This window comes from Aricia agestis, chromosome Z (genome assembly GCF_905147365.1).
Source record: "Aricia agestis chromosome Z, ilAriAges1.1, whole genome shotgun sequence".
Taxonomy (NCBI): Eukaryota; Metazoa; Arthropoda; class Insecta; order Lepidoptera; family Lycaenidae; genus Aricia; species Aricia agestis.
Genome location: NC_056428.1, coordinates 37801290 through 37824948, shown reverse-complemented (window position 1 = coordinate 37824948; position 23659 = coordinate 37801290). Strand labels below are relative to the sequence as shown.

The 23659-nt window shown below is 33.3% G+C and overlaps 1 protein-coding gene across 10 annotated transcripts in view; it reads right to left on the bottom strand.

Moving 5' to 3' along the window:
- The window catches only part of LOC121738490 (potassium voltage-gated channel protein Shaker), a 348407-nt gene that overhangs the window by 103799 nt on the left and 220949 nt on the right, over positions 1 to 23659 (bottom strand). For 2 of the 10 annotated variants that reach the window (XM_042130566.1, XM_042130568.1), the window contains exon 2: positions 6426 to 6772. The exons of the other annotated variants lie outside the window; for them this stretch is intronic. In XM_042130566.1, coding sequence (XP_041986500.1) covers positions 6426 to 6535 — 110 coding nt within the window. In that variant the 5' untranslated portion in view covers positions 6536 to 6772. The remainder of the gene's footprint in view (positions 1 to 6425; positions 6773 to 23659) is intronic. 10 annotated transcript variants of the gene reach the window in all.

Here is a 23659-nt window from a genome sequence, read left to right as displayed (position 1 = left end):
AATTTGATGTGCACGATTCAATATTTCAGCGTATTTTTCCTACGCTAGAGCAGAAAACCCTCGCTCGTTTAGTGTTGAACCGTTCGCCTTTTTTCTATATTTCTGCCATAATAGTTTCAACAAAGACGGTTTAAAGACACGAACGTCGGGCAACTCTAGTTTTTGGGGCAGCAATAACCCTTTGAAATTATAAATAATTCTACTATTTTGGTTCATTCTACAAAATGCTATTTTAATCAATCATCTTAAATAACTTTTATTTGACGACTGAACAGTTATTTGCACTTTAGCCTAGACTATATCGAATAAAGAACAAAACAGTATACAGGCCTATTGCATTCAAACAGTAAATTAGTGGTACTGTAGTAGGTTATGTAGTAGGTTAAAATCTCCTAATTACAGAACGTAGTGACCTACTTGCAAAATTGCACCGAAAATCTTAGTGCGGTAACGAGTCTCGGCGCAGATCGACTATTCGCCATAACTCAGCCCTGTCCGGAATAATCCCTTAGGATTGAATTTCATAATCATCGTTATCAGTATCACTAAATGCTGCACTCAGAAACGAATATTAAACTGTCGAGTTATATAATTAAATGAAGATTTTGCCATAAACCCCATACATTATCTGTCAATTTCTTTATAAAAACTTTAATCATCATTTAAATATGTCTCTCATTGCGGCCTGATATATTATTATTTATTTTGAGTCCCGGAAAAGGATATTCGTTATTTTTATCCGGAAAATGTACGTGTTTTACACCGTGAAGGAATTTCGGTGAAAGCAAAAAACTATCATAAGAAACCACACAAGCACACCATGGTAGTAATTTTCGAAGAAAAATTTATCAATAACTGCAAACAATCAGAAAAATCCAGTATATATTATGTCTATGGAAAAATCTATGGAAGACAAGTGATTTGGTCGAATTATGTGAAGCCCAGCTGACACTTGATAGATCACAACAAACATTCACTTGACGTAATCCGATCAAATAACGTAGGTCCACAATCTGTTTATAAATAAATCCCCCAGACATTTTTCTTTATAAGTGACTTCCTGATCTTTACCGCAAGCGACCGCGACCGACAAAAATGAAATAAAATGCCACTTTTAAACATATTATGCTATAGGTTTGATTTTCTACCGATACCGTTCCAAAACTCCTTTGTTTCGTGGCCCACTTTTAAGGTGTTGGTGCATACTGCGGACCCCCTGAAACCTCTACAATGCCAAGGGATGTTGAACCAATGCTACAAAAGCGCCAAGTTAGGCTAGCATTATATACTCGTTAGGATTACAAAGAAAAATATTATTTGATAGCGCGTCTATGACATTCCTTTAGTGATTATTCAGAAAAGTGGCACGTTGATAAGGTGATAAGGCAGGGTTCGCCATCCCTGGCCTATGCTTTCTAATAAGAGAAATCAAGCTTGCACAAAAGTTCTTCACTGCTAACCAAATTAGTTTACATGGACCTCTGGCCTACAATAATTGTGGACCCCCATTCGCAAAATGAAGCTTACAGCCTAGTTCATAAAGTGGCAATTTATTTAAATTTTTGTTGGTCGTGGTCGCTTGCGGCAAAGATCGTAAAGCCAGCAGACTTAAGTAGAATTTCGCAACAAAGAAACAGGTGTTTCAACTACAGAAGACAAGTTCTAATTAGCACAAATTCAATCCGCAGTCAAAATGGAAAGCTTGTTAATAACTTCGACGCAACTATGTTTTAACTTCGACTGATATTTTGAAGTTTATCGGGAAATAAACTTTTGCGCTTTGAAATATTATTTATGCGTTGTTCATACGTATATACGTTTTTAATAAAGAAGAACTTTAGATATTATGTTAAGATTATTATACAATCTCTTGAAGGAGAAAAGAAAAATAAACGTATTTTTCTGTAGACTTGGACAGCCACACTGGTTAAATAAAACAATGATTATTTTCCTTCATTTTTCCCTCTTCCTACATTTTAACGATAAATGTGTAACAAGTCTATCTAAAATTGTTTATAAAAAATCACGTCAATCACGTATATTGTATGCGTTTGACATTGCGGGCGTAATCATGCGGAATTTCCGCCGCGTAACTTCAGCCTAGTTTGTTTAGACACTTAGGGCAAAACAACTGTCTGGTGTAAAACTATTAGTGAGATATGCCTATTTCTATAGTCAGGTAGCGCCTACTTGTTAAAATAACAATGGGGAATATCACTCAAAGGAGTAGAGGGCGCTTCTAGCACATATCATAGTAAATAATATGACCTAATGCACACGTCACATCAAAATATTGACAGTAACGTTGTCAAACGTCGAACTTTTTGTTTACTGACAATACTGGTGCTGCCTCTAGCGTGAAATAATAGTACTAATATATCAGAATAGCGACCACGTTGTCTACATCGTGTGCACCGAGCCTTAACCATTCCATATCCCAAAACGAAAACACCAAACTTTCAAATGCAAAGTTGGTAAATTCCATTTTTCACAAGGTGGATATCTGGAGCAAACTCGTTAATTGGATAGTGGTATAATTATACCTTCCTGTTCCACCATATTTGTATAATCCTATTATTCCGCGAGGCTTGCTTTATACGTTTTTCAATGTTGTTCTCGGTACGGGAATAATGAAGTACGTACAAGAAGTTTGCTGTTTGTATAATACGCTTAGTTTTTCAGGGAATAAACTATTATTACTATTTTATAATTAAATACTTATTTATTATTAATTTTATAATTAAATATTAACTACTGAACGGATTCTCATGAAACTTTACAATAATATAGCTAGAATAACACATAGGCTACAATTTTAGCCAAGCATAACACCTCCTCCATTTTAAAAGTCGGTTAAAATTGTAGCCTATGTGTTACTCTGATGTATAAGCTATATTATTGTAAAGTTTCATTAAAATCCATTCAGTAGTTTTTGCGTGAAAGAGTAACAAACCTCCATACATAAATCCATACAAACTTTCGCCTTTATAATAATATTAGTAGGATCACTTAAGCCGTAGGTAACACCGCGGGGCACAGCTAGTCATGTATAATGTATATATAAGAGCAAAATTATTTAGTTGTATTTAGTTGCAAGAATTTCGGCATCAAGCGTTGCTCACAGCCAGGACGTCCTGGTAATTTTAATTGATTGATTGATTTCAGCCGAGAGTGCTATTCATATTGCATTCGCTAGTTTCGATGGCGAAGTTAGATATAAAAAATGTATGACTTTTGAACACATCGCCACAACACCGGGCTTTTACTTATTATTATTACTAGCTTTTTGACCGAGCTTTGATTTGCATGAAACCTTCTATATATATACTAAATTTCATGAAAATCGTTAGAGTCGATTCCGAAGTTCCAATTATATATAGGGGTACAGTCGCCAAATTTCGTCCCCAAACCTAATTCCGTCCCCTTCGATATCTACTTATTTAAAAACTGTCATCTATCATAAGTGGCACGAGCTAGGAGCTAGTTGCATCAGTCGGCCATTGTGAAGAAGTGAGGGCATCACGCCTTTCGTACCGGCAGGAATTGGAAAATCAAAAAAAGTTTTCAAAGTCAGTTTTTCATTGAAATATTCTTGGATACCATAAAATATTGAGATGCCTAACTTACTGATACAATTTGTTTGTAAAACTAATTATTATTACCTCAGATGTTAATCGAATAAGTAACATTTTCAGATTATAACACGTTTTTTGTTTAAATAGATAAGTAAGCCAAAAAAAAATATCCTAATATCGTCCCATTACATGAACCTAATATCATTCGGACCCCAACCCCAACCCCAAGACGGAATTAGGATCTCAAACAGTGAATGGATCTCGAACGTTCATATCACTTCTTTTTGCTTGAAACTGTAGAAAAATATGTTTTTTTAGAGTTCCGTACACAAAGGGTAAAAATGGGACCCTATTACTGACACTTCGTTGTCTGTCCGTCTGTATGTCTGTCTCCAGGCTCTATCTCAAGAACCGCTATAGCTAGACTTCTAAAATTTTCAGGAATTATGTTACATATGTTCTGTTACCGCTACAACAACAAATACTAAAAATAAATATATCATATTTATCCCTTTAATATTAAAGGGACGGAATTAGGAGCCCAAAAATAAATTTTGAAAATATGAGTATTTTTGTTAAATTTACTATTAAACTTTTCCTGAAAACGTTAAAGCATTTTTGATAATTTTTTAGAATAAAGGAATAATTAAGCTAAAGTTTGATGTTTGATTTATAACTGTTTTATTTTTTTAGAACGTTTTTAAAAAAAGGGGACGATATAATATGGCGACTGTACCTTATATTATAAGTACAAGGATTGCTCGTTTAAAGATATAAGATTATTCTATTTACGCATCGCAAACATAGAGGTACCTAAGTGTTAGTGTGCTAGTAACTTAGTAGAGAACACCACAAACTATGAGTGTTGTTAATAAATTATTAGGCCGCGCACACCTTTAAGTTTGTTTGGCAATTAGAAGTAGACGGCGCGGTGTTCGATTTTCGAAAGAGACCTACTTACACAATAATATACCGAGCGATTTTTATAAAGTTGTGCATGACCTTAACAGAAGACGTCTCTGCAGCTAAGAATGTTTAGATATTCTATTTCTTCATTCGTTAGTATTCATTTTTACTGCAATTCATTCATATTATGATTATTCAACTAATTACAAGCCAAAAATATTGTACGCATTATTAATTTGTAGCGACACTTTTTCCAAAACGTTTCACATGCTAACTCGAGTTATAAAGATAAAGTAAATTCGGAGTTCAGTGGCCCGTGAACGTAAAATAAAGATCCTTATCCCATAATTGTGTCAAACGAAAAAAGGAAATTGCTTTTTGTTTTATGTAAGTGATTACTACGTAATTAGTTTAGATTAAAATATATCATTAAACCATGTAAAAAAAAATTGAGGCAGTAACAGTGCCAGTGGCAATTATTATTATAATGGTGACATATCCCAAACGGTGAGAAGAGGGCCGAGGCACAAAACTTCAGTGTTTTAAGTTAAAGTTAAAACACTAATACGGTACCTCTTCTCCTTAAAACTGCAGTTTCAGGCAGACCATCTAATTGTTGCCAATCTGTCAATCTGTCACCCTGATTTTTAGGGTTCCGTACCCAAAGGGCAAAAACGGGACCTTATTACTAAGACTTCGATATCTGTCCGTCCGTTTGTCTGTCTCCAGGCTGTATCTCAAAAACCGCTCTAGCTAGATTTCTAAAATTTTCACGGATTGCGTATAAGTATCTATTGCCGCTATGAAAACGAATACTAAAAACAAAATAAATTAAATATTTAGGCTCCCATATAACAAACGTAATTTTTTTGCTATTTTTTGCTCGATATCAATAATGGCAAGACGAATGAAGTGAATATCTCAAGGCACTTGAGATATTCACACAATACTCAGTTGTATTATACTTTAACAATAATTAATAATAAAATTAAAATAAAACAATTAAAATAATTATTGAAATAATAATTATTATTATTCCCATACAAAACACATTTTTACTTATTTTTGCTCAATAATGGTATGGAAACCTTTGTGCGTGAGTCCAACTCGCACTTGGCCGATTTTTATTTAAAATACTAGGAATTAATAGGCTTTTCTGTGTTATTTGAGAACTTTTAAAGCAGTAATAACTCGGTAATTTCCCATAGTTAAAACAGTTCTTAAATAGCTAGAGCTGATTTTACTAAAACAATGTTTTATAATCGCAATCGTCTTAATTAAAGTAATATCTCTCTCAACTCAAAGAATATACGAGCTTCAGACGAACAATATACAATTGTACAACACTCGTGTGTATCCTTGAAAACAAAGGTCAAGTTCGTATTCGTTCCCCTTTTCATTCGTTCCCCGATTAATCAGTGTGTTGTTTTAAACTTTGTGGAATTTATGATTTTGCAGCTAAAAAAGTATAAAAGAGACAGAGACAGTGGCGAAATAGTGTCACTATAAAAGAATAAGAAGTATAAATAATAGTTATTAAAAAATTAATTTGTTAGTAAACTAACAATTCGTTTTGTAATCTGCTTCGATTCGAGTGTAAATTATATTTTATGCTTGTTGTCATAAAATATAATTTACATTTACATATACAAAGTGTAAATTAATGATTGCATCTTCAAGTTCACACCTCTATTTAACCGATAAATAGTAATTAGTAAATAAATAAAAATTGTTTTATATCCGAATAAATTGGAATTAAATGTTTTCAGAACGTCCTACGTGTTGCCTACCACCGGTTCGGGAACTAACCTGGCAAGAAGATCCTGCGTAAGAATCTCGCACGGAGTCACACTTTTTACCAAAAAATTAAAAAAAAAATGTCTTCTACAAAAAATCTTACATCAACGAATCATAAATGTTTGAATAACTTATTCTACTACTTACGCTTCTGTGTTGTCGTCTCTGGACTCGGAGCGTTCCGCGTTGGCCTGGTTCCGCCTGTGTCGGCCCCGCTGCTCTTCGCCGAGGCCGTACAGGCCGGCCACTGCCGCCATATTGCTTTCTCCTTCACACCATATCACGGGAGGTCCATAGTCAATGACCCTAACCTCGCCCCTAACATCCTACTCTACACCGCTCGCGAAGGTCTACACTATCTAATTCGAATTTTGGACGCATTGGTACAATCTAAATCACAATATTATTGTATTTGATTATGTTAACTTATAGTAATATTATTGTTTCAGTTACGTTGGCTTCGTTTTGTTAGCTTGGATTCTGGTGGCTTGCATCTGATAATTAAATGCTTTTTACTTTTTGGAGTTTCACGAACTGAGTACACATTTTTATTCCATTCGAAAAGCGTACTAAGAAATTTCATTTCATTTTCAGTGTGCGAATAAGCTTGCACTGTGTAGACATTTTTGATTAGATTTTAAACGTTAGTCGGCGAAACGAAAATGTTTTTCAACTTTCCTTCTGAGAAATAATTAGTGGTAATATTGATAGAGTTTCAACTACATTTTAATAGGTTTTACAAGAAAATGTTATGTATATTGTTTATTTAAGACCTATTTATATATTGATATTTCAAATATATAGATTCTAAACGAAACAAGTCGATGTTATTCTATTGTTACTTATTACACTCTAATCTATTATACATAATAGTTAGCAACATAGAATTTAACGTAGATTGTAAACAATTATTTACTAAACTCTAGAGCAATTTATTCTCACGATATGATATACTCCTTAATTAATAAGTCCTATATCATAGAGGTAAGTTCACAAGTTCTGCAGACATCTGAATACGTACGATAAATACTTAGCGTCAGGTAATGGAATAGGGGCATAACTAGTATATTGGTTTAGTTGGCAAAGTTGTAGAGTGCTTTCGAATTTGTTGGAAATTTATTGAAGCCTCAATTAATTAAGTAATTCTATCCTGTAGAGCAGCTATACTCAACCTGCGGTCAGCCCCCGGGAATTTATCAGTGACTCGCGTGAAGTTAAACAATTTTGTAATTTACGCGCATTTTGAATTTTTTTCTACTTTTAAACTTTTTTTTAGCCTTAATTTTTTGGTTACGGCCCGCGTCACCAAGACCGTAACGTGTTTTTTTTTAATGAAATAAGTGGGCAAATGATAAAACGGGTCACCAGATGGAAAACAACTACCGTCGCCCTTGGACACTCACAACATCAGAAGAGCTGCAGGTGCGTTGCCGGCCTTTTAAGAGGGAATACGCTCTCTTCTTGAAAGTTTGCAGGTCGTATAGGTTCGAAAATACTGCAGGTGACAGTTCGTTCCAGAGTTTGTGCCCCGTTTTAAGAAACCACTGCTGTAGAGAGAGGTCCTGGTACCTTTTGAAAGTAATTAAAATGATGTTTTTGATGAATAAGCATGTAATTTTGTGATTGAAGTTTGTTCATATTATAACATTTTTTAAAACCAAAAAAATTTTTTTTTTATTATTTTCGACTCAAAAGACTCAAAATAATACCCACTGAAAACCACGTAAGGATACACACAATGCAGAAATGAGTTAAGGGTGTTTTAAAAAAAAAGCTTACTACCGAAATGTTTATAAACTGTAGCGGGTTTGATACTGGTTAGCCTTTAATCATGTACTTGCATTAGCACCAAAATAAAAAATTACATTGATGACAACTTTAACTCTAAAGCTTTTAGCATTTTATGCTCGGTAATCACAAAGCAAAAGTACACCTTTTTGGTCACAGAACCACACATGTAATGCAACGTTAAATATGATGGCCACTCATTTGTAGTAATTACAAAAACGTTTTGCATCGCAAAAAACTCTCCCGACATAAATTCGTTTTAAACGAAATGACATAGCGATTAGGGTGATCGTTTTAATAATGATAATGGTTTATAGATCTGGCTTTGTTTTAAAGAATTGAAAACGTGGGTTGACGAACACAATAAATAACATTTTGCAACATACGGACATTTACCCATTTTTTTCCCTTATAACTAGAACAATTTACTTCATCGCCTGGTTAATATATCTGGCTACACATAAAATGCACAGTTTTTTTTATCAAATACTTTTTCCGGTCCTAAAGCCTCCATTTATGCAAAAAACTGCATTTTTTACTGTTAGTTGTGTTCTTGTGTTGTGTTCTCCACTCACTGTTTAATATCGATTGGTTATTTGCGAAACAAAAATGTAATGCCCGGTACTCAGTCTCTAATGTATATTTTTTTAAATTTTTAAAGAGTATCTTCTAATTAGTAACAGTTTCTTTTAAGCCTTAAGGACGCTATCACAAAAATTATGTCAAAAATTAGCAGGTCAGTACGAATATCGACCTTAAAGACATTAAAATAACGTTCAATATCAGCGCGCCTTGTACAGTGGCGGTTACGACGCTCGCCGCTTTCTTGATAGGGCGAAAATGTATGAAGAAATTAGAGAGCGTTTCTTATTTTTCTTATAAATGGAAATGTTATTTATTTTTATATAAAATATTTAGCTATTCGTACTGGGGACTAAATAAGCAACAACTTTTTTTGTATATTACCAGCTATAATGGCACCTAAACAAACCCCATTTTTTTAATATTTTGCGATTATTGTGATGGTTAAAACGTATTTATGCGAAAATTTTGTGTGCGGCTATAACATTTTTATAGTATAGACGTGGAGATGAATATATTATCTTTCATTTGGAACCAAAATATCCTTGCAGTGTAACTTCTAATTTTTTTTAATGGTACCTGAAAATCGCTGATATTTGTAAAAAGATATATACTTATCAAAGAACTTATTAACTTTCAAATCTAAACGAAATGCTTTGTTCCCGTACGTTTTTCCCTATTTAAAATTAAGATTAAAATTAAGTTGGCTACATATTATATAAAATTGTGTTATTTCATCTGTTTTTGCTGGCGTGTGAGCAAAGGGACATAATAATATAACAGAAGTAATTATTATGTCCCTTATAGGTCCCTTATAGATTAAATATTATAGAACTAATAAATAACTCATATTATAATATATTATTAGTTCACATCGAAGGCTTTAAAGAATAACTAACCTAACCTAACCTCAAAATACTAGTTTCTCTTAAATGCACTTTTTCGCGTCCTTAAAACTAAGCTCAAAATAAAATTCTCGTTCCCAAGTCTTGAAAAGTAGATGGATTGACTTGGAACATAATATGAAACTGTTTTAAAGTAATATTAGCTCAACCCACGCTCGCGTTTTGCTTGCTAAAATTTCCCATCACATATTCCTACTAAAATGCTGGATGATAAAATTAAATTAAGAAATTAAAAAAACCCCCGCCAAACAACTTTAAAAAGTAATGAAATAATATATTTTACTGACTTTAAGTTTTAATAATTCCTAAGTGTAAAGTGATATTTTAGTCCACAATTGTTGTCAAGGTGTGTCGGTTAATTTTATTTCATGCTTTTTAAACTTGTGTTGGTGCTGTATAGTGCAGAATAATTCCTATCAACAGGATCATATTATATCCCAATGAATACCATCTACAAATGTCCTTTTAGATGAGGCCGTCAATATGAGTCCAAACATGAAACTTCCACTTTGGGTTCATATGGAGCTCGGCTCCTATAGAATTCAGGTGATGCTGCAGCAGCAGCATGCAAAAATTTATTGGTTATCTACGTCTTACTAGTTGTCGCAATTCAAATGAGCCCAAACACGAAACCGTTGCTCTAAGTTGGTGAGGAGTTGGGTATCCTATTGATTACCAGGTGATGCTGCAGCACTAAGTCAACTTTCCATTAATGTGTAAATATTCATAAATGTCACGAACTAGAATGCAATAAAGCCCACCAAACGACTGCAAGTTGCTAATCGGCCCTTCACGAACCAGATGAACCGCGATTTTTCAGCACGGAGCAGGCTGATGATGATGAACTATAGCTAAGAACACTCTCAATGAAGTCAGCTTTCAAACAAAAAAAACTAGATCAAAATCGGTCCACCCGTTTGGATGCTACGATGCCACAGACAGACAGACAGACAGACAGACCGACCGACAGACAGACACGTCAAACTTATAACACCCCTCTTTTTTGTCGGGGGTTAAAAATGATGACAATTTTCATGGCATTTCCTTACTAGCTTCGTAGTTTCCTTACTAGCTTAGTCAGCGCGTACATTTAGTTAACATTTTATTGTTAGAAAAGATACCATCAGAGAAATTTTTTCACAAGCAGAATATGTTGGATGTACCTAATTTGGAAGGGTTGTGTAAATTTTAAGTCGTCCTCTGTTGGCTAGGCTACCGTAGTCCCAACCATTGTAAACAATATTAATACGTTAAACACCATGGGGGACACCAGTTAGCCGACAGTACCCTTGCCCTGCGCGATTTTCATCAATTTACACATTCGTTATTTTTGCTCTATTTTGTAGGAAATGTATTAAAACCCAATTTCAAATAGAATATATTAATAATTACTACATATTATATAATATGCCCAAAAACTCGAGCTGCCACACATGACACACTCAACCAATTGAGCCACAGAGGTCGTCAAGCAATTGCTTGTGATCTCGCAGGTTAGCGGCCAAACCTCTTTTCTTTTTACCTTTTGAATTATTTCAGAGCTGTATGTAGAGGTAGTAAGAAGTAATTAAATGTCTTTAGTTACTTTTTACTTCGTGCAAAGTATAACCATACAAGTTGTCTGATTTGGTCTGTCCTGTGATTTTTCTAATGTACCAGACAATGATAAGCAGACTTTGAATAGTAATTTATCTAGCCAATATACTCCATACACAATATAACAGGCGAAAGGTTTTTTGGCTTTCATTAACCAGTGTGTTGTTACGCTTCAGATCCTGCGACTTAATTTAGAGCCGAGCTTTATTAGTTTAACCTTTTTCGTACACAACCGATGAATAGAACGTTAAAAACCTATGAACGAGGCCTCAAATGTGCGAAAATGAAGATTAGGTTAGACAACATTGGCAACTTGTTAGCAAATTCACGCCGGTTCTACAAGAGTTCGTTGCGTTATAGTATTTGTTGTATTTTTATTAAAAAATTGCATGGTACAAAATACTTTGTTTATTAGACTATTTTACCTTTTATTTACAACGATTATGGATGTATAACGTATAACAAAATAATGTACAATAATAAATGTAATATAACAAAATAAATGTACGTACTCTGTCTATCTGACTGTCAGCTCTTTACGCCTCTGCTGCGATTTGATGAAATTTAAATACTTCGGGTTCGAGTTAAAGGACTGTATGATAAATTATTATAGGGAAAAAATTTACGATTCGCATAAAATATATTTTTTAATGTTAGTTTAAGTACTGGCATCTGAGCAAATGTGCGTTTGAAAAGAAAGCTTTATTTTTTTAATATCATTTGGTTGTTATGTATAATGTGAGATTATGATGGTTTATATTAGTAAAGCTAGTAGTGACAAGTGTTTAAGCGTATTATACATAAGCGTGCATGTCTCCGCCGGTCGACCTCCAATGTTCTTATCCAATAATAGGAAACTAATTAAATCACTTGTCAATGTCAATATTAATATCTATGGACGCTTCACACCACGTTGGTCTGGCCCCGTGGTAAGTACCTGAAGAGCCCATATGACCCTAACTTGACTACATTCTTTAACCTAGATCTCAAAATCTGTAAGGTCTAGAAAACTGATTTTTTGACACAAGTAACTTCAGTTCATAAAGATTAAATGCTCAAGACGAAAACACGATTACTCAAAAAATGCTCGATAGTTTCTTTTTTACAAAAAACCTTGTTTTAGACACATTTTTGCTTGGATCTTCGAAGTTTGCTGTCTTTTCTTTAATATTTTTTAATATCTAAAAAGGTATTGATAAAACCTAAATTTGCTCAAAACACTTTTTTCATAATCATTATAGTTTGTCTTTTATTCAAGTAAAACTAACTCGGCGATGATTCCGCGCCGTCCTTTTTCACCTGGCATATGAAAGACGGGCGTGAGTGTGAAGAGAGAAGGACGATGTTTCATTTTTAGAGTCAGGTGAGGGAACATTGAAAACTTTTTGTTCCGTCGGCGGGATTCGAACCCGCGACCCCCGGCTTGAGCTGCCACACACTCAACCAATTGAGCCACAATCATTCCCCAGTGCTTCATATTTTCTTCTTTTGTTTGTCTCTGCTTGTGCCGCCGCAGCTATATATAATATATATATATATATATATATATATATATATATATATATATATATATATATATATATATATATATATATATATATATATATATATAAAATGGATTTTCAATTGCGCTACAACGCAGTTCGAGTAGTAGCGCAATTTTTCAATTGCGCTACTACTCGAAAACGGCTGAACGGATGGGGCTAATTTTAGTCTTAAAATATGGGAAGGTTTTAATGTGACACGAAGTTCACCGGGACAGCTAGTATTCAATAAAAATGTTTAATAAAACGTTTTTTTTTTTTAAATAAATCTTCTGTAAAATAAAAACGTGAAATCTATTTCAATTAAAATGTTTATTTTTATCCAGCCAGCTAAAATATTATTGGATAGAACTTTAAAAGTAACTAACTTGAATGACTACCGCAAAATAAATAGAATTATTCATGATAGTAAATATGAAACCACACTCAGTGGAACTAATCGTGAATGTTATATTCGGTCAGGTTTTACAACGAGGCCATAATGCTCACCCAATCTGCGTTACGTTACCGAATTTTAATGCGCTACTTCGGGCCATGATAGGATACCATGATTACTACCATGATTGTGAAGCATTTTATAGCAAGCATAGTGCTTGTTGTTGGACGTCGATCATGGATTATTATAGCCAATTATGCCGCTCCAGATGTGATGTTGCTAGTACTTATCCAATATGGGAGATGGGGTAGGGGTTGCACGACTACGACCGTGTCACTCGGTATTTTGACAAAACGAAGCACGGTCGCATCGTCCATTGTCCATTGGGACAGGAGATAAGGTAGGTATCAAACGTTGTACTATCACCTTCTATGTGTTAACCAATGAATCCTTTCTAACAACGACAAAAACTCATTTCCAACGACGCAGCGAATCGCAACGAAAGGAAGCGATGTGGCTTCATTCATAGTTGGCAACTGAGCACAGGTGTTTTGCGACCTAGTGTGAGTGTTTCATAAATTTCAAAATCAACAACTTTCCCCTGTTTTTATTGTGCATTAAACTTCTGCATTTTGAATATCAAGTGTTCGTATTAAATTATTTATGTACTGAGTGCACTCATGTTATAGATAGTGAAGTTAGGCTTCTTACAGGCAAACGGCACCTGCAGTTGTATCTTTGTTGGCAAGTGCCGTTCGTCTGTAAGAAGCCTTAGGGCAAGGCCACGACGCCGCAGAACGCATCGTGAAAATTTCCGATGTAAAGAGTGCCATACTATATGAAATTTTTGCGTTGCGACGATACAACGCTGCAACGCAGTTTTGTGGCCTGGCCCTTAGATGTAAAATTTTATGGGATTTGACATTTAAGCGCATCGCTAATAATTGGTATCATAGAATTTGCCATGCGTTATGTTTTCCAATAAATTTTTAATATCTAACTTTGATATCGGCGACGGCTGCAATTGTATCTGCCGATGGCAAGTGTCGTTCGTCTGTAAGAAGCCTTGGATGTAAAATTTTATGGGATTTGACATTTAAACACATAGCGATGCGTTAAAATGTCAAATCCAATGAAATTTGCATTTACACGTAGCGAGGTGTCATAGAATTTGCGATGCGTTATGATTTCCAGTAAATTTTTAATATATAACTTCGCTATCGGGATTACCGAATGCGATATGACTAAGCACTTAGCTGATATTCTAGTTGTAAAAGTTTTAATGACAATTTCACTAGCACCTGAGTTTGTTGAAAAGCACCATGTACTATCTTATTGTTTGTGTTAATGAAAAAGAAGGATGATAACACTTAAGTCCAAATTTTAATAATTATAAAAATAAAATATTTCTTTAATGAGTTTAAGCGCTAATCTTGAGAACCAATTTCCCTTATTTTTGTTATTTGCTAATATCGAAGAAAGGTTGTTACGGAGAGAAAAAGTTTAAAAATTAGAAAATTTAAGAATTATTACCTGATGACGTAACCTCAATTATTACCACAATAAACAGAACAAACATTACAATTTAAATTTTATAATTTATATGACTGAGCGACGCACAGTGTTTTAGAAATCCCCAAAATCGGACATGACTAAGTTAATGCAATGAGTCGATGGCGTCTTATATTTCAAATGCAAGAGTAGAACTCCCGTGTGGGCATTTTACTGTGTTTTTGAGAAAATCAATTTAAATATTTAGACTTTATTTTTTTTCTGCTTTCCTATATGATTTCCGCACCTTCTGTCAAAACTGAAAAATACTTTGGTATAGTCTTTACACTACAATATTTTTATTTTTCGTGAATCGCGTCTCATACCAGAGATTTACGAATTTATAATTTTTATTCGCGCCCTAAAAATTTTAAGAGCAAAGTTTCATCGAAGTGAAAATAAAATATCATGTGTTAACATATGGACAGCATTTTTGACGACCAAGGCGATGAAGAATAAAATATTTTATTATTTGACTGATTTATTATTTCACTGATAAATAATTGACTGATTATTTAAATTGTAAATGTTTTATTATTTGACTGATTATAAAAAAAAATAATATTTGATGAAACTTTACTCTTAAAATTTTTAAGGCGCGAATAAAAATTATAAATTCGTAAATCTCTGGTATGAAACGCGATTCACAAAAAATAAAAATATTGTAGTGTAAAGACTATACCAAAGTATTTTTCAGTTTTGACAGAAGGTGCGGAAATCATATAGGAAAGCAGAAAAAAAATAAAGTCTAAATATTTAAAAACATTAAAATCTCAGGAACTACTTGAATTGTAGGAATGAAATAAAGTACAAAATTTGTGTCTCTTAATGATCAATGTAATCAACTGGGTAGCAAGTTTACAAACCCTCGTAATTAATTTAAATAAAATAATTTCGTTTTCAGGGAGTCAAAAAATGACTAATTTAAAAATTGATTTTCTCAAAAACGAAGTAAAATGCGCACACGGGAGTTCTACTCTTGTATTTGAAATATAAGACGCCATCGACTCATTGCATTAACTTAGTAATGTCCGATTTTGGGGATTTCTAAAACACTGTGCGACGTGCGTCCCACTAGTCTAATATTATATAAAATTCTCGTGTCACAGTGTTTGTGCGCGAACTCCTCCAAAACGGCTCAACCGCGATTTTATTGAAATTTTGTATGTAGGTACATTCGTTAGGCCTGAGAATAGTTTTTATCTACTTTTTATATTGAAACTAGAATTAATAATTTATATGACAAAACAACGTTTGCCGGGTCAGCTAGTATTATATAATTACTTTTGAGAGTTTTATCTTTCAAACCAAGTACAATGATATTGTACTTATTACCTTGGCGCCACGCGGAAATTCTAATAATACATACTGACGTTGTAAAGATACTTATGTAATCTTTTTAGCGAGATGGCAACATGACGTATATTTAGACCTGTCTGACATAAAACTAACGTCATAATGTAAAAGGCATTATGAGAGTCATTTATAAATAAGCAAACTTCTTGTTTGTTCCGCGCCCACCTTAAGAGCCCATATGACCCTAACTTGACTATATACATTAACCTAGATCTCAAAATCTGTAAGGTCTAGAAAACTGATTTTTTGACACAAGTAACTTCAGTTCGTAAAGATTAAATGCTCAAGACGAAAACACGATTACTGAAAAAATGCTCGATAGTTTCTTTTTTACAAAAAACCTTGTTTTAGACACATTTTTGCTTGGATCTTCGAAGTTTGCTGTCTTTTCTTTAATATTTTTTAATATCTAAAAAGGTATTGATAAAACCTAAATTTGCTCAAAACACTTTTTTCATAATCATTATAGTTCGTCTTTTATTCAAATAAAACTAACTCGGCGATGATTCCGCGCCGTCCTTTTTCACCTGGCATATGAAAGACGGGCGTGAGTGTGAAGAGAGAAGGACGATGTTTGATTTTTAGAGTCAGGTGAGCTCTTAATAGTAGGTACGGGAGCCCTAGAACATTTTTTTTAAATTACTATCAAGATATTTTTTTGTGACTAGCTTCATTTTGATAAGACGATCTTATCAAAATGAAGCTACTCACAAAAAATTAGCTTGATAGTAATGAAAAAAAATGTTCTAGGGCTCTATCTGTACTCAAAACATTAACGGCCGCGAATTAAGAACATAAAGATACAATATTAATTTCTTTCAAACCCTTCCATAAAAATATTAGTGTTAGTATAATAATTATTAAAATTAAAGTAAATTGTCATTAAATGAAATTTAATTTTAAACGTGTAAATTAATAATTAAACAAAGTATTGTTTAAATTGCTCTAAAAACTAGTAAGTTTTAAAAGCAATTTAAAAGTTAAAAACGTAGCATTTAAATAATTCTAAATTTCACCAAGTGGACGCATTATGCTTAACGTTGTTTATGTTCCTGACAGCTCTCCGGGCTTTTATTTAAATAAGTTAAGACAGAGTTACGGAGCCTTAAATATTGTGTTAATCGGATTTTAAGTAATTATAATTGTTGTCCCAAACGCTCCTTTTAACCAATTATAATATTAAACTAGCTGTTACCCGCGACTTCGTCCGCGTCAACAAAATGTAAAATACATGGGTAAAAAATAAAAAAGTAAAAAAATATCCTCCTCCTTTTCTGGAAGTCGGTTAAAAAGTTGCCGAAGTTACTCCTTATTACATCAGCTATCTGCCAATAAAAGTCCCGTCAAAATCGGTCCAGCCATTTCGAAGATTAGCCGGAACAATCAGACAGACATACAGACAAACAAAAATTCTAAAAATTGTTATTTTGGTGTAAGTACCGTCTAAATATTCATATGCATGTAGTAAAAAAACGGTTATTTTAATATTACAAACAGACACTCCAATTTTATTTATATGTATAGACTAGCTGTTACCCGCGACTTCGTCCGCGCGAACCAAATGTAAAATACATAGGTAAAAAATAAAAAAATATCCTCCTCCTTTTTGGAAGTCGGTTAAAAAGCCTAAGTTACTCCTTATTACATCTGCTATCTGCCAATAAAAGTCCCGTCAAAATCGGTCCAGCTATTTCGAAGATTAGCCGGAACAAACAGACAGACATACAGACAGGCAAAAATTCTAAAATTGTTATTTTGGTGTAAGTACCTACCGTCTAAATATTCATAATATGCATGTAGTAAAAAACGGTTATTTTAATATTACAAACAGACACTCCAATTTTATTTATTTGTATAGATGTATAGACATCAAAAGAATATTTTCTCCTTCATTAAATGAGTAGATAAGCGGCTTCGCCTGCGAGCTTAGGCCAAACCTTAATCTTCCCATTATGGCCGAAATTTATGTTAAAATTTTACAGAACATAAACTTCTTGACTCAGATAGATAAAAGAAAGTGCAAAATGCATTCCATACTTTTAAAGATCTACGGAGTTGCTAGTCTAGTATAATATAACATTAAAAACCCGACAAGAGCTCTTAATTTATTTATTTTTATGTGATACAAGACAACAGATAGAGCGTGCACAATTACAAAATTAAACTTTAAATCTAAATACACTAGATAAACCAAACATACATGTATAAAGTAACTAAAATAAATAATAAATAATACTATATTAATAATAAATATGATAAATTAGTATTTATTTATTATAGACGTATTGGTTAAATACGTCTATAATAAATAAATACTATATGTATATTTAATAACGGTATTTAAATGGATTGAGAGTCTTGAAGATAATGCTCTTTTAAGCGTTTCTTGAAGACATTTATGGTGGAGCTATCACGAATTGTATGGGGAAGCGAGTTCCACAATCTGACTGCATGGACGGTGAAGGAGTAGGAGAAAAAGTTAGAACGATGGAGTGGGAGTTATTTAGTACAGATGGCACTGGGATTATAATATTATTATTATGATTACATATTGTCAGCCGTGTAAAAATATTCCAAATTCGCATATATTCTTAGATATTAAGCCCATCCTTCTATCTTATGGAAGAGAAGAAATCACACAGAAAAATTAAGGAACCCACACTGAAAGTTGGTTAAAAATTGAAAATAAAATGTATTTCAGTTATCAGAAATCAGTTCAGTGGGTTCCGTAACCCTTTCTGCTCTGCTTCAGCGGATTGTAAACTTTTATTAACACTTTTTGTTCCGTAATCAATTTCCTTTTAAACCGTTTCTTATTGACATTCTTCTATGATATTGCTGATACTTCTGAAAGATCTTACTGTCATGTTTCTAATAATAATGTTGAAATGTTTTATTAAATAGTTATTTGCATCTTAACGACGACTTCTATTAGCTGATGTTTTGCTTATGCGGAAAGTAGACGTCCAAAGTAACTTAATACAAATTGTAACAAAATTTTTCTACAATTTAAAAGCAAAAAGGTAACAGTCAGAGGCTCTTGTTCCTACAATTTATATTATTAGCATGGATAACAAGGATAACAAAGAAGGATAGGCCTGTTTCTTCAACTTTTATAACTCGAGTTAATAAACGTTTCTTTTATGTTCAGACATCGTAAGTTAATAAAATGGAAGTTATTAAACATCGAATAGTTTGTCAGTTTTTAATTTGTTCGTGTAGCTGGCTGGTAGTTTTTAAATAAATTTAAAGTTTTCGCATTCAACATTGTGCATTGATTTATAGTAATGTAAAGTACAAAAGTAGATAATACAGGACTGCAATGCGGATATGGGTTCATTCACTTTGAAGGATGCTTTAGTATTTAAATTACACTTGTAACCCATGAAATTCGTGAATGGTGCAGGTGTACAAAGAATGTCCATAAAAATTGTTGAACGGCTTGTATTATGCTGTTTGCTAGCCCTTATACTAATTAAAATATTTAGACAAACTATAAACCCAGTTAGGGTATTTTTAAACGGGCAAATGGACCACCACACATTCCCACCACTATCACCTATAACAACCTTAACTGGTATTATAGTAAATGGTCTTTGTCTGAAAAGTCACACGACGGAAAAAGACAGCGAACCTTGGAATCGATGCATACATATTTTTATTAGATACTAAAGGTAGTGGTCACATTTTTTTGCTCTATAAGTGTTACTAGCGATTTGACCGAGCTTTGCTCGGTATTCGATAAAACACGAATAAAATGACATTTTCTAAAAATGATTCCTAGCTAGATCGATTTATCGCCCCCGAAACCCCCTATATACTAAAATTTCATGAAAATCGTTGGAGCCGATTCCGAGATTCCAATTACATATCAAAAATAGAATTTTTTGTTATATATATAATATCTAATAATATAATTATACAAGAATTGCTCGTTTAAAGATATAAGATAAAATCTATTATATTTACTACACTGCGTTCCATAATAATGTTATGAATTTTAAAATGTGTCTTTCTTTCTTTCAGTCTGTCCTATTCTTTCTTAAACTGCTACACCGATTTTATTTAGTACCTAGTACCTACCGAAAAGCTCTGTCTGTGTGTCTCTGTCTGTCTGTTACTCGTCACGATGAACCGATTTAGCTGAAAATTGCTATGGAGATATTTTGAGTCCCGGGAAAGGACCCGGAAAAAATACAATTTTGCGATAAACAGAATATGTTTGCGCTACGGAGTCGCGAGTTTCATTTAGTGTTTTTTAGGGTTCCGTAGGCAAATGGCAAAAAACGGAACCCTTATAGATTCGTCATGTTTGTCTATCTGTCGGTCCGTCCGTATGTAACAGCTACTTTTCTCCGAAACTATAAGAGCTATACTATTGAAATTGGGTAAGTACATGTAGTCTGTGAACCGCATTAAGATTTTGATACAAAAATGGAAAAATTTCTAAAAATTTTAGGAATCGCCATTATAGGTACAACTGAAACAATTTTTTTTTTCATTTAACCTATACTTGTGGGGTCTGTGGATAGGTCTTCAAAAATCATAATATTGAGGTTTCTAGTATATTTTTTTTCTAACCTGAATAGTTTGCGAGAGAGACTCTTCCAAAGTGGTAAAATGTGTGTCCCCCCCTCTAACTTCTAAAGTAGGGGCATGATAAGTCTAAGAAAAATATGTGATGTACATTACTATAAAAAATACTAACGAAAATTAGTTAGAACGGGTCTAGCAAGTAGTTTTTTTATACGTCATAAATGGTAAAACTTATTAACTTTAATATCAACTAAAATATAAAAATAAATCAAAAACCTTATAATTTCATAAAAATAAACCTTATTGCTTGTAGTGTGTAAGTCTTAAGTATACATATATTGTAGTATACCTAAGTATATAATGTGCATTGTATTAGTGTTTATGGATCAGTAATAAAGTAGATTTAAATGGATCAGGTTGTTTAATATCTGCCTCCGTGGGCACAACCTTACAAACTTGCGACAGCTGCGAAACCTTTCATAGGCGAGTCCAACTCGCACTTGGCCGGTTTTTATAAGTAAGGAGTACAAAATCAACGGATGTACCATCGAGGAAATTGATTCCTTGGCAGTTGATAGACCAATATCATTTGGTCAGATCACGTCAATTCAATGTTAATAATTATTGTGATCTGGCGGCTGGGTTTGACTTAACGCGACCAAAGTACGTAGCTTAGGTCCCCCATTTGTCTAGGAATCAACTTCCTGATAGTACATTGTACACCGTAGACGTATCAATAGATCACGAATAGGTATCACATCAAGATATTCCCGAGCTCACGTACGTAAATATCTGGGATTCATCCCCCATTGTAGGAAATATGCAAAATAATTCAAATTCCAGGCCAATTCGAAGTGGAATCGCGGCGATATTTCAACCATCTTTGATACTACTTCGAGGTGAAATACAATTTCAAAGTGAGTTTAAGTTTGTTGTGACAAAACTCAATCCCCATTAGCATTTACCTCAATGAATCGTAATTTAAAATAAAGATTCTTTCTACGGCTTCGTCTTTATATTATAAAATAGGAAGTAAAGAATTATTTAATATCACTGATCAACAAAAAAATATTTGTTTGTTTCCTGTAATTTTTTCACTGTTTGTGTCTCGAAAAGATCCGTATTTGCCATATTATTTTTTATCGCTTTTGCTTAGATTTTCGTTTTATATCGGACGCTTAAATATATTTTTGTATTTTTTTGTTATGGCTTCGTTAAGAAGACGTTGTGTGCTCAAACAAAATTCTTGATTTGTTGCGAATATATTACATTTGAAAAATATCAAAAACCTTTATCGGATTTTGTAAAAACAGCGTATGACGATACGACGAGTACTTTATATTGAAATTGTGTAATTGTGTATCTCATATATGCCTGAAACGTGCAATATAAGTAGAAAAAGAGGTGTAAAATAAATGTTCATAACATAATTTCGAAACCGTCAATATTACGACTGCTACTTCTGCGTTGTAATAAACGGAATTAACCCAGGATATTGAAGTAGGTGGTCATATTGTAACTTAAATTCTACCCAAGGACCTTAAAATCGCGGGATACAAACCAGCAGATCTCAACTATCACTGATGATCCAAATGTCTGTGAAACCGAACGAAATGAATAAATGTAGACTCCAGACTACAAGCCTTTCAGAAACTAAAACATTAATCAGCAACGGATAAAAACTAACGGAAATGAGCTTCTGAAATCGTGTTTTTGTTACGAGTAATTTCCTAGCAAAAAATGAATCTGATGATGATGTAGAGCTTGTTGATTGCATGTTATCGAACTTGCTGAAAGCTTTTGAAATTGAAGCTGAAAGCTGCAGGGGTGCAACATTGGGGTGCAACACTATTCACTTTTTTCACTCATATTATTTAGACCAATTATCACAAAATATAGGTCATTTTAGTGAGGGTACAAGATCATTAAGATATTTTGTCAATAGAAGAGTACTGATCAGGAAAGGTAAGGCGCAAGTATATTATGATGGCAGACAAATGCTGGATTTCAACAAGATCTATTTAAAGTTCCTAAGTCAAGGAAATCTTAAAATCATCATTTGATTTGAACAGTTTTGTTACTTACTATGTTAAGTTGTTAGCAATCTTATAGTATTTTTTATTATCTAGGCCATGGAAATAACCTACTTATAAAAGAAAAAAATTGGAAGACACAAAAATTGTGTTGACCAGTGTTATAATTATATTGAAAATTTATTTATATATATATATTAAATATTAATACACATCCATGATCCAGGAATATTGAAACTTTTATTTCCGTCGGCGGGATTCAAACCCGTGACCCCCGGTTTGAGCACTTAACACGCTGTCAACCACAGAGGTGTAAACAATAACTAATTAAAGTCCATAGAAATTGAAATAAAATTAATTAATGATATCAAAATTAATTTTAATTATTTATTTCAATATGATCGTTAAGCTACACGAGCTAGTAAATTAATTTAAGAGTGTTAATTATTCTGTGAAATGTTGAATAAAGTTAATGAATATAAATTCTCCCAACATAATTTTCAAATTTACTTTAATATATATATATATATATATATATATATATATATATATATATATATATATATATATATATATATATATATATATATATATATATATATATATATATATATATATATATATTAAAGTATTGTCAACAAGTGTGACGTAACATCACAGGGCCTGTAGACAAGTGGTAAAGCGCTAACGCTAGCGCTACAAAATGTATGCGATTTGACATAAGTCATCGCTTTGCTAGCGAATACTAATGTCAAATCCATGCATTTTGTAGCGCTAGCGTTAGCGTTAGCGTAAGCGTTTTGCCACTTGTCTACGGGGGCAGGATTGCGCGATGCGACTCAATTCGCAAGTTCCTGCGGCGCGACGTCGAGCTCGCAGGTTCTTGCGACGCGACGTTCGAGCTCGCAGATTCTTGCGATGCGACGTCGCATCGCGGTTTTGTGAACAAGCCCTTAAACAATGGTTTGGAAGCAGTAACATATCGCTATTAAGAAGAATGACCCAATCTCTTAAAGTAAACGGCAAATTAAGAAGTAATATAATAATAGTTTAGTATGTAAATTAAATGTTCTTATAGTTAATGACTGTTGTTTCTTAATTTGTTACTTTTTGT